This window comes from Drosophila tropicalis, unplaced genomic scaffold (assembly GCF_018151085.1).
Source record: "Drosophila tropicalis isolate 14030-0801.00 unplaced genomic scaffold, ASM1815108v1 contig_593, whole genome shotgun sequence".
NCBI lineage: Eukaryota > Metazoa > Arthropoda > Insecta > Diptera > Drosophilidae > Drosophila > Drosophila tropicalis.
Window position 1 is genome coordinate 19,212,994 of NW_027173070.1, and position 11,674 is coordinate 19,224,667.

The 11,674-nt window shown below is 36.6% G+C and overlaps 2 protein-coding genes across 7 annotated transcripts; both read right to left on the reverse strand.

Annotated features, from left to right (window-relative positions):
• Positions 1–1,576: 1,576 nt before the first annotated feature.
• LOC137576727 (sodium-dependent nutrient amino acid transporter 1-like) lies at positions 1,577–6,676 on the reverse strand. 2 transcript variants are annotated; one of them, XM_068289987.1, is made up of 7 exons: positions 6,646–6,676; positions 3,685–3,807; positions 3,322–3,622; positions 3,048–3,264; positions 2,610–2,984; positions 1,817–2,555; positions 1,577–1,759 (listed from the first exon to the last, which is right to left on the reverse strand). In XM_068289987.1, exons 2-7 carry the CDS (start codon positions 3,778–3,780, stop codon positions 1,616–1,618), a joined length of 1,872 nt encoding a protein of 623 aa, XP_068146088.1. In that variant the 5' UTR covers positions 3,781–3,807; positions 6,646–6,676; the 3' UTR covers positions 1,577–1,615. The 2 variants fall into 2 exon arrangements, with proteins under 2 accessions (XP_068146088.1, XP_068146087.1); XM_068289986.1 differs by lacking the exon at positions 6,646–6,676 and having other exon boundaries at positions 3,685–3,876.
• Positions 6,677–6,994: 318 nt separating this feature from the next.
• Positions 6,995–11,606, reverse strand: salto. Of its 5 annotated transcripts, XM_068291299.1 has the most exons (10): positions 11,350–11,605; positions 11,219–11,289; positions 10,110–10,714; positions 9,887–10,047; positions 8,817–9,826; positions 8,428–8,760; positions 8,093–8,369; positions 7,832–8,034; positions 7,570–7,678; positions 7,358–7,477 (listed from the first exon to the last, which is right to left on the reverse strand). In XM_068291299.1, exons 3-9 carry the CDS (start codon positions 10,243–10,245, stop codon positions 7,630–7,632), a joined length of 2,169 nt encoding a protein of 722 aa, XP_068147400.1. In that variant the 5' UTR covers positions 10,246–10,714; positions 11,219–11,289; positions 11,350–11,605; the 3' UTR covers positions 7,358–7,477; positions 7,570–7,629. The 5 variants fall into 5 exon arrangements, with proteins under 5 accessions (XP_068147399.1, XP_068147402.1, XP_068147401.1 ...); XM_068291298.1 differs by lacking the exon at positions 7,570–7,678 and having other exon boundaries at positions 6,995–7,477; positions 11,350–11,604; XM_068291301.1 differs by lacking the exon at positions 7,570–7,678 and having other exon boundaries at positions 7,310–7,451; positions 11,350–11,604.
• Between the last annotated feature and the right edge of the window lie 68 nt (positions 11,607–11,674).

Genomic DNA, 11,674 nt, shown 5'->3' on the forward strand with positions numbered 1-11,674 from the left:
TTTTTGGAACTATTTTACATTATTTTCTTATAGAGAGAAGGAATTTGCTTTCCTTGTTAGATGAAAATAAAATGTCATGTACATTTAGTAATACATTTAAATTTGAAGCAAATATTTTATTTGGAGCATTGGATACCGATGTCTGCAGGACGAGTTAATTAGTTTTATTTAATTTCACTATCTTTGCTTTCGTTTGTAAAGAGGAGCAAACACAAATTGATGACTTCTTTTGCAATTTCCTTTCACCCTTATTAGGAAATAGAAAAAGGTAACTGTTTGTTTCGGCTTTGGATTACTTTTTTTACATATATAGGTGATCAATACGCTTATATTCATAATTTATAAAGTTTTGCATCCTCTCGTGTTTATTTTAAATAGCTCTGTCGCAGCGACACGTGGAATTAATAATGAAAAATTTTAAAACATTTTGTAACAAATGAAAACGTTTTTCAGTCAATCGTCTTGAAACCAGCAAAAAATGCTGATAATAGAACTTGACACCTGTTTGTGCTGCCTTTGAAATAATCTTCTTCAGAAAATACCTCAAGGTTTGATTTAAATTTCAAATTCATGTAGATAGATAAACGTTTTTTTAGACCTAATGGCCATAGTCAGATTTTGTGACCAGTTTATATATTATCTTGGTTGATTATGCTGATCAGCAATATATTCTTATGCTAGTTTTCTTATACTTATGGAGTCGGAAGCCCCTTCTTCTTTGTGTTACAACTACTTCACCAATTTGTTAACAGAAAATTAAATGAATGTTGTTTGTTTTTAACATTTAAATTGTCAGTAGTTTTGGTAAACATTGCAAAAAAAAAAGGCTTTTCATTTCACGAATACTGTCAATAAAAGGCAATTTACTGGCCTACAATTCGACGGAATAGCAAATTGTTCTTCACTAGTTAATTATTAGGGCCATAAAACTGGTTTGAAGTCTCATAGCATGTACACAAATATTAAGCCTCAAAATATGTACATGTAAGTTAAAACGTGGATAATTAATAAAACTTTCATGAAAGACGATACATAAGGAATTAAATTGACATAGCTCAATTTTAAAATTTAAACAAGTTACGCTGAAATGTAGGCAATAGTTTTTGCAAGTTTTTGGATTACATCCTCCCTTCCTGCCTATAAGTGTCAAAGTATCCCAAAAACGATTTTTTGTCAAATTAAGAGTAATGCTGGTCGATAGGGTAATTTATAAATCAGCTTTAAAATTTATACAAAATACCAGCAAAAACAAACAACAAAAATAGTATAAAATTTGTAACAATTGGTTTAATTTTTATTTCATTTCTTGTCTTTTTAATAATCTTTCGGTTATAATCAATTTGTCTCACATAGTCAAAGACAAGAGGATGTGGCTTAATGGCAGCATTAAATATTCCCACTAATTAATACATTAGTACTTTTTAATTGATAAGAAACACTTGCTGTGAAATACAACAAACTTAAGGATTACACATATATTTATAAATATAATATAATATTAAAACTATTTAGCTTATTTGTCAAAATTAAAGCTTCATTTGCATTAAAGTAAAATAAATTTCCAAGCGTTGGGCACTTACTTAATAAATAAAAGCAAACTAATAAAACCCTTGAATTAACCAAAGATATTATTAAAAAAGAAACTTCCGGATTGCGTTTGGACCTCCGATTGGCGTTTGCGATGAAGGATATAGGCCTCAAATAATTGTGGGTGACGTGGGCCCCAGTTGGTAGTTGGTTGAATGGCCAGTTTCAATTTCTAAATCAGAATTACACATTACTTTTTCCAACAGAGACTAATTCGGAATGAACTCACCTTGCTGAATGTATCCGCCGGCTGTTGGTAAATGGTATAGATGGCCCACAAGGGCAATTGAGCCACACCCACGCCCCAGATTGCCCAACCTGCCACATATGCCGCCGATGGGTAGAGGGTTCCTCTATATGTTAATGGCTCGTAGCTGACCAGCATGTAAACGAGCACCAAGAACATCAGACCCGGTGCCACAATAGCCCAACAGATGCGCCAATAGAAACTTGTCTTCACATTCAGCATGAACTCAATGTCGCTGCAAATTCGTTTCACTCCATAGATCCAGCCGAAGGCCAAAAGTTCGGCAATAGCCAGGACCAAGGCAATAAAGGTGCATCCATAGAAGTCCACCAGATTCAATACGAATTGCCCACCCGGTGTCATGTAGACCAAGCCGCATAGGAATCCCAACACTGAGAAACCGATGGCCAAGAGCCAGTGAGGTAATTGCGTGAAACGATCTTTGGTTGCATTTATCACACATGAAGCCATTCCAATGTTGCTCCCAATGCCCAGTACCAGCAACATGAAAAAGAACAGTACTGCAAACAGTTGGGGCAGAAACTTAAACTTGGCAATGGCCTCCGGATACGAGATAAACGCCAATCCGGCCCCACCCTTAACCACCTGAGAGATATCCGTGGTGTTTGTCTCATGTGCAAGATTGCCGAGAATCCCAAAGATAATGCAGCCAGCCAGTAGAGAGGTAAACGAATCGATTGTTGTGATAATAATTACATCTCTATAAAGATAAAATTGGTTAGCTGCAGTTCCTCCTCCATCTGACACTACTCACTTGTGCACATTCTTGTGGAAGTCATTGAACGAGGCATACATCACTAGAGTCCCGAAGCAAATGGCCAGTGAGAAAAACATTTGAGTGATGGCTGCATACCAGACATGCGGATTGAGCAACTGCGACCACTGGGGCTTGAGGAAGTAGGATATGCCCTGCCAGGCACCAGGTAAAGTCACGGCACGTATCAACAGAATCAGCATAATGACATAGGGAAAGAGGGCCAAGAAATAGGAAGCCTTGCCCGAGCTGCGTATTCCCTTGATTAGAGTAGTGGCAATGATTATCCAAGTGACCATTAGGCACAAAACCAAATCCCAGCTGGGTGAACCTAAACCATCCTCCAAATCGAGAGGCTCCCTCAACACAGTTTGACTGTAAAATAGAAATCCAATATTTGAATTTCTCAATTGTTTCACAAATCAAGCGTAGACTTACGTGAAATACAATTCCGCTGAAGAGACTCCATGCTTAAGGTCAGTGCCATTACCTGATGCTCCAGTTGCCACACACTGACTGCCCCATTCGATTAGGCAATAAGTCCAGGGTAGAACCTCACTAAAAGAAGCCACCAAATAGCGTATAGTCAGAGCCATAATGCAGGCATAGTAAGTGGTGGCCAATGCAGTGGAATACACCTGACCATAGGCTATGCCTTTAACGAGAAGAAAATGAAAAAGGATTTGTGAGAGAAGACTTATAGATGACTTACCCTTCATAATGGGAGCCAGGTCAAAAGCCTTGATGCAGCCACGACTTGAGAACTGTCCAACAATTACTTCCAAGTAGTAAACAGGTCGCCCAATCAGCAATAGGACAATCACATAGGGTATAAGAAATGCGCCACCTCCATTCTCCAGAGCAATAAAGGGAAATCGCCAAACGTTGCCCAAACCCACGGACAGAGCTATGCAGGAAAAAAGAAACTCAACACCCTTACTCCATTGATCCCGCTCTTCAACGGGTGTGGACGGTGTCGTCGTGGATTCCCCATCTTGATAGTCGAGTTTGAGCTGAATGCATCAATAGTAATCAATTAATCAAATTACAAGGACCATCTTTCACTTGGATTTACCTCATCCTCATTTGTGGTATAGATGACACATGGCCGCTTCCTCTGCTGCTCGATTTCCATCAATCTGTTTAACTTCTCGTACTCTGTAGCATCCATAGTTTTGGAGTATTTAGACTAGTTAGACTAGTTTTGGGAACAAAAATGTATATCAAATGAAATGCACGCAGTTGGGGACAAAACAGTAAGCTGAAATGCTAGTCTAACCAGATGAGAAAAGGCCCAGTAAGGCAGATATCTTATATACCCCCGAAAACAACAATCAAAAACAATTTAAGATAAGATGTTTACAATAAACAAATGCCGTTGGCAGGGAACAAAATATTTACTAAACTAAATCCACACAAACCACCCCACCTTCTCTTTGTTATGACCACCTCTGAGTCAATTCTGAAAAGCGTTTGGTTTCTCACCAGATCTGGTAAATATACATATGTATGTATCTAATCATGCTTGGTCATAATTCGAGATGTTCTCTAGATGCGATACCTGCGGAGGCTCGTCAGGGAAATGAAAACATATAAATTTGTCTTTCAATTAGAAATACTTTCTCATTTCTATTAGCAACTCAATGTCTTAAACTTAACATATTTTAATTTTAGCTCAAGGTTTGATGAACAAACATTTATTGTATTGTGAATGAGTACATTCATTAAGCAAATAACTCAATGAACTTGAAAATCGTAGACATTTGATGTTTGACAAAAAGAATTCTCTATTTGCTAGGCAAACGAATAGAATAGAAACTAAACCAAATGGAACTCACTCTTATTTAGAAATAGTAATTGTCACTCCGAGTTATTTGGCAAAAGAAACAAAAGGCAAGTAGGACATGATCGTCCTTTGAGTTGTTATAATCGATTAACTTAACCCACAAATTCTAGAAGTAACTAGCCTATTATGAACTCGTTCAAACGAGTTGAGTGAATAAGAAATTAAAAGAATCGAATAACTCGTTTGGACATTTCAATGTATTCATGAAATATAACGCTTCTCATATAGAGTAACTTTTGGAAATTAGTTAAATTTTAAGTAGGCACGTGTGAAGATTTTGATAAGAGTTATAGTAAGATAGTAGTTATTATCATAAGAAACTATGTAAATAACGAGCTTATTAAGTTCAGAGGAGTTCATTGTCACTAACATTGTAAAAAAATAAAATAAATTAATATTAATAGACTGTAAGGTTTGGTGTGATTCAAACAATTAGTAGAGGTTAGTGTAATTATTATAAATTTATTTAAATACTGAGGTGTTTTACAAAAAGCGTATACGCATAGAATGAAGCATCTTCGACAAGCATCTTCTTATAAACATGTTCGTCGGTCTGGGTGAACTTATTCCACCTAAAGTCTAAAGTGCCAAAACATCGGCTTGTATATCTGTGATTCGACCGTTATAATATTTATTAAAAATCCTTTTATTTAAGTTTAATAACATCATTAATGCCTGTGACAAATATGATCAAGATCAAGCCATCAGTCAAAAACGAGTCATCGATCAATTTCTTGACGTTTTTTGGAGAATGATTATTCGAGTTTATTTTTGAAAAGTATTTTCGTAGTCCAATATATCATCACCTTATTAATTAGTAATTTCAAAGATTCACATCAACCAATCAAACATATTTAAGAAATTTTACAACTTAGAAAAGTCAGTTTTTCAGTATTACTTTAAGAGAATTCATTTGTTTTTTGTTTTTATTCTAAATCTAATTTATTCGTGTATTGAAACAATTAGAACGAAATTGGTAGTGAGGACTCATATGTATATTCTATCTCAGGTGCATTTGGTAAAGAAGTTCTAAATAAAAATCACACAATATCACAATTTTTACTGAAATTCAGAAAACATTTTGATTTTGATTGGGATTGGGACTGGAAGTCAACCTTGAACTATTTACAAGCAGTAGATAGATGTATATTATTTAAAATATTTCAATTACATCAATCTCAATTCATTAAGCAATTAATTACGCAGACTTTTTAAATGCAATTATCACAAATTAAATTTATGGGACTTTCGGCATTTTGCTGATAAAGAATATTGTCTGATTTCGTTTGTTTTTGCTTGCATACATATATGCTATATGAGTTCAATGTAACAATTATTCGTGAGACATTTAAGCCATTTCGTATCACTGTGCAAGACATCAAAATAAAAATGTTTATACTTCTAAGAAATCTTCAAACAAATAGTTAAATATACGTATCGCTGTCTAAACAAAAAGAAATAGAAGCATATTATCTACATAATTGTTAAATGTTAAGAGCAAACTCATTTTGTATCCTAATAAAAATTCTTATTATCGGAGGTTTTGGAGATAGCCGAAAGTTGTTGACACGTGTTGAAAGTGATTTAAAGACTTGGTCATAATTTAGACTGATTCCCGCATCTAACAGTTGCTACACTAAATACTTAGTAGGGTTATCTGTTAAACTAGACTGAAAATAGAAAATTACTAAATTACCCAAAACTAACAAGTGCCTAAACCCTTTAGTTTTTACATGTTGAGTAATAACATTATAAGATAAAGTCCATATTGTTTCTATAACCCACAGTGAAAGTTTATTTAGTTGTGATTCTTAACTAGTTATAGCATTAAATAAGGGAAATCCAAGAGTCTTGCTCTTGTTGTTTAGTTGTGATTCTCAATTAGTTTTAGCATGGAAAGAAGAGAATCCAAGAGTATTTTTAAAATAACTTCTTGAATTTAATTTTTGTTTGAGAATATCCTTATAAATGTTCCAGTTTCATTTCGTTAAAGCCTTAATCAAACGTAGAATTGAATTTTGTCGCCTATTACTTGAGTTTAGTGTCAGTATTAAACAAATTACTGGATTTTATGGGAATTTACCACTGTTACCACTCTTTTGCACTTTTCAAAACCAAGAGTCCTTGGATGACAATTTATTCCATAGGCTTAAAACTATTGAAACACTGAATCGTTTTTCATATGCTTACAGAAATGGAATCTTAATCTTTCAACTTCTTTCACACGCAACTGTCTTTACCGAGCTCTTCCATGCGACTAGCTAGAGCATAGCTGATAACTCACAAAGAAACCTAAGAACGCGGGGTCCAATTGAGTTTTAAAAAATTCACGAAAAAAAAAGTATCTGCCCAAGAGATTTTTGTTTAGATTTTTCATGGCATATCTCGCGGCGTCGCGGTATTTAAGAATCCGGCTTAGGCCAACTGAAACCCAATTGCTATTGAGATTATTGTGACCCTGCACTCAAAATGCAAATGCCTTTTAATTAATTGTGTCAGATTGATGATCGTTCATTTGTGGTTCTTTAAACTTTGCCGATTCTTTGTTAGACATATTTTTATTTGAAATATTACTTGTGACTTGAGTTGAGTTGAGTTAACAAAGCATAACATATTATTTTTCGTTTGTGAACTAAGATATGAATTAAATACAACAAATTTAGTTATTTCTTAAGAAGTTTGCCCTTAAATTTTGGTTCTAGCAGTACGGTGGTGCCATCATCTTGATTTGGTTGAGTACTTGGCCCACTTTGTTCATCCTGTTGGGAAGGATTACGGCCAGTTGTTACAGTAGATGATTGATGGGTCTTGGCATTAAGTCGCTGCTGTTTCTTCTTCTTTCTTATCCGTTTTAGCCGGTGATTGAAAACGTTTTTTGTGGCAATGAAATTTACAATTGAGATCCGGGCAATTATGATTTATTTCCTGGTCAGGTTGATGATGGTCTAAAACTTCAGCATCTGTCACAACTTCAAAACAATTTTGTCCGTTATTACCTATAATAACCTTGGCATAATCACGCCTTAATACAATTAATAACATTTTAAGTAAGTAGTTAATTACATAAGTGTAAAATTCTGTGTACTGCAAAAGTTCGCCAATAAGTTCACTTACCAAAATTGTTTGCGAATTGTTAACAGTTATTAAAGTTTATCTGACTTATTCCGGAATTAATCAATTGACTTCTATGTCGTTAGCCACGGTCCCTAACATTAATGAATTTCTGTAAAAATTGCAAATTACTTAGGCTAATTGGCGAACTTTTGCAACAGACAACACACAAATATTGAGTAGTTAATGTAATGTCGGAGTATTGCATTGAATGTATAGAATATACCCTGCAAAAACCCATAGAAACAGTGTGTACATAACTTACATGGAACTGCGTAATTTAATAATCTCGTCCTGCATTACCGCATTCCTTTCCTCCTGTTTAAGACGCAACATCGAACCCCTTTTGTTATTCTCCTCGAGCAGCTTGATTATATGTTCCTGACGACTGACCTCCATTTGCTTGCTGCTCAGCGTACCAAAGAGATTACGGAACTCTTCATCTCTGGAGGCCAGTTCACTTTTTACCTGCAACGAAAAACGAAGAGAATAAGGAATGAGTATATAAGTTATTCTTATTCCGGACCTGTGTGAGTTTGTCATTATTGATTTGCAATTCACTGTACATTTCGTTGACTTTTTGGCGGCTCTCGTCATCATGCTTCTGCAATGCATTGATCATATCAGTACGTACAGACAGCAATTGTCTATCGCGTTCCAGCTGCTCGTTTAAGCGATTCACTTGAACCTCAAGTTTGCATAGTTCCTCCTTGGACAAGTTTAGCTCATTGCGCAATTTCAGTTCGGCTTCGGTACGTTTCATTAGCTGACTTTCAGTCACTTTTAGCTTCTTTTTCAAGTCACTAGAAAAAGGAATTTGTAAGAGGAAACTCTCGTCCCTTTTTGGAAAATGTCACTCACCTGATATCCACTTGAGACTCTTCCAATTTCGTAGTCAATTCATCGAAGGCCAAATGTTGGGCCATTAGCTTATTCACGTCTTCGCTAAGCACACGCCTATGCTGCTCTAGAGAACTCACATGAGATCTTAGCTCAGCGACGGTGCGGTTCGCTGCCAGCAACCCTTCGTCCACATGATTGGGACGATTCTCCAAGGAATATGAAATTTGGTCATGTGCTTGCTTCAGTTCGTTCTCCAAGAATGAAATACGCTCCTCGTTAGCTTTGATGTTTTTACGATAGAGCTCCAAGTTTTCATTTGCCTTCTCCAAGCTAATATGCACTTGAGCGTTGCTGAAATAGTTGAAATGAACATAATTTATTTAAAATATGAATTTATTTCTACAAACATGGTCTTAAGCTTTTCAGCCTCAGTGCGAAGGAGTTCCACCGCCTTTTGAGTATCCTTGTCGACGGGCTTTTTCTCGGTCAATACATCCGAATGAGTTAACAAATCTCTTGCAAGATGCATTTCTGTCCCCGCTGGCTTCTCTGGCATTTGCTGTAATTGGTCCTTTAAATCGTTATACTTCTCCATTATTTCTATGTAAAGCCGTTCGAAGTACTCCTTTCTATCCTCGGATTGGCGCAAAGTATGCTTCAGATCTGTTATGATCTTTTCACTACTGCACGACGCCATTTGTTCCAATCGAAGCTGATGAATTTTTTTCTTATACTCTGCACAAGTTTCCTCCAACTGCTTATTCTTCTGCTCGGCTTCACGCAAGGCATCCTTAAGATCGGATATGGTCTCCTTATATTCGCACAACTCGAGAGTTTGACTCGACGATTCCTTGTGGCAGATCTCAATCTTTGGTTTTTCAGCCATGGCTTCACGCAAGGAACTCTTTAGATCTGATATAATTTGATCACGTTTAGCTATCTCCGATTTCTCATTTGCATCCGGTTGCTTGTTCCTGGCATCAAATAAGCGCTTTTCTAACGAGTACTTTTCCTCTTTGCATTTATGCAGAGCCTCCATCAAATCTGCAATACTCTTATCACGATTTGCCAGTTCAATTGAATTATCGTGTTGCAATGGACTCAGCATATCGCCACGCTCTTTTTTGTAATTCGATTCCATTTGCTCTTTATCCTTCTTTATCTGACTGAAGGACTTCTCTAAATTGGCAATGATCTTGTCACGTTTCTCTGACTCAATGGACATGGCTTTCGCATGATCGAGACGCAACTGAGTTAAGGCAGAAGAATGCTCTCTTTTAATTTCCAAGATACGACTATCCAGGTGGATCTTCTGGGCGCGAACTTCGTTTAACTCACACTGAAGAGTACTTAGCTTGCTATTGGATGGACAGCACATACGATCGATCTCGGTTATTAGCGATGTTATTTCTTGTTTCTGTGAAGAAATCAATCCAAACTTAAATAGAAACATTATCTTGGGGCTTTCAATTCTTACCAAAGAGACTTGCATTTTGCCGAGTAACTTTTCTCGTGCAGCACTGGCTTCGGCTTCATCTTTGGCCTTGTGTATGGAGGCGATGTTATCAGACATCATTGCGAATCCTGAGTCTACCATTTGGCGACAACGTTCTTTTAGATCATATACGGACTCAGCAGCTGTGCGCGATTTGTCTACCTTGTATCGTTGGATCAATTGAATTGAAAATTCATATACTTACGCAAAAACTTTGGCATGCCAACCAAATTGTCGTCCTTCACAACCAACTTGCACTTCTCATTCATTATCACGGCCACAAATTTATATTGGTCCATTTTGTGCTGTCCCAAACGTCCAAGTTGACCCAATTTGCGCATGAATTCCGATTGAAATTCCTGCAACTTTTTGTGCTGGACATCAATGGCTCGAGAGGCATTCGTTTGGATTATTCGCGAAGATGGTGGCGTGGCACTCGGCAAGGGTTCTCCACTGGTTTCAGGAACTGCATTGGCCTTCACCTTTTCCTGTTTTTTTTTTATTGTCTACTGCCGCATTGACACTAGCTTTACGGATATTTGTTTTAGCCGGCGTTACCGATGTAGCACGGCTAATGCGCTGCCCAGCACTCTTATTGATACGTGGTTCCCACTTCGCTTTGCTATTAGTCTTCGACTTGTCTGTTCCGCTTTTGCTTACGTTATCACCGGTGGAGACGTCATCCGATTTCTTTGTCGGCAAGCGACTGAACTGGGATGGTGATGGCGAAGTAACACGTTTTGGGCCAGCTTTTGGTAAGTCCTTCTTTGTCACACTAAACGAGTGACTACGTACAGGCAAGCGACTGGACTAAGAAATACAAGGCGCAAAAAGAGCTTAAAATTAGCTGGGAGCATGATAGCAACGGGTTTTTGGAAACCTATCTAGTATGTGTTGGCTTTTATGTCTTTTCAGCTTTAGCTGTCAGTTATATATTTTCTTGTCAGTTAAATATTCTTTAGACGAATGTTAAAAATTCGCTCATTGTTCGTTATATATACATAGATTATAGATTTGTCACTTTCATAATTATGATTTAACCCGTATACGTGATTTCTGCTGAGAATTCTTGATGCCAAAGGATTAAATCTTTTCAGTTTATAAATAATATTTGGATTAATGGATTTTTCAGCCTAGTAGATTGGCAGAATCTCCGCGTTATCCTAGCTTTGCGATGGTTTAGTTGCGCTTTTTATGAAAAACAGACAGACAGACATTCATCTCACTGAACAAGTAACAGATCTAGTTAGATCCTTTCGATAATTTAACTGGCATAAACAAAATGTATTGCCAGCCTCCTTTTAAATTACTTACCATGCGGGACTTCCTCGATGCCGATGCGTTTGAAATCGCCCTTAATTCGGTGGTCCTATTGCTTTTCGGATCTATGGAAAGGGATCAAACTGCAGAACATCCTGAAAATTGGATTATTATTTGTTACTTACTTTCACAACGGGAGGCTCTTTTCGGTTCCGACATTTTTATCACCAAAAAAAAGGATATAGATTTGAAAAAAAAAAAACCCCAAAAAAAAACTAACTAGCAGATAGGATATGTTAGACAAATTGTAGCGAATGTATCCTGTGTGTTGTCGCTTCACAAATTTGTGTAACAAAAATTATAGAAAATATATATATTTGTATATATACAATTTCGAAAAATTTAGCTGGAAGCTGTTTAATGTGTAAAGAATCGTATGGCAATGAATGTGTTCGACTAAACTGGTCTAAGGTGTACACGAAAGCAACTAACCCGGTACCTTTGATTGTA

Excerpts from the sequence above, each read along its gene's own strand:
- salto (XM_068291298.1), bottom strand. The coding sequence starts at position 10,245 with ATGCGCAAATTGGGTCAACTTGGACGTTTGGGACAGCACAAAATGGAC. Across the intron at positions 10,048-10,109 it reads TGGCATGCCAAAGTTTTTGC|CTGCTGAGTCCGTATATGAT; the intron begins GTAAGTATATGA and ends AATCGCGCACAG. Across the intron at positions 8,761-8,816 it reads GCTGAAAAGCTTAAGACCAT|CAACGCTCAAGTGCATATTA; the intron begins GTTTGTAGAAAT and ends CAACTATTTCAG.
- LOC137576727 (XM_068289987.1), bottom strand. The coding sequence starts at position 3,780 with ATGGATGCTACAGAGTACGAGAAGTTAAACAGATTGATGGAAATCGAG. Across the intron at positions 3,623-3,684 it reads ATACCACAAATGAGGATGAG|CTCAAACTCGACTATCAAGA; the intron begins GTAAATCCAAGT and ends TGATGCATTCAG. Across the intron at positions 1,760-1,816 it reads CGGCGGATACATTCAGCAAG|AAATTGAAACTGGCCATTCA; the intron begins GTGAGTTCATTC and ends ATTCTGATTTAG.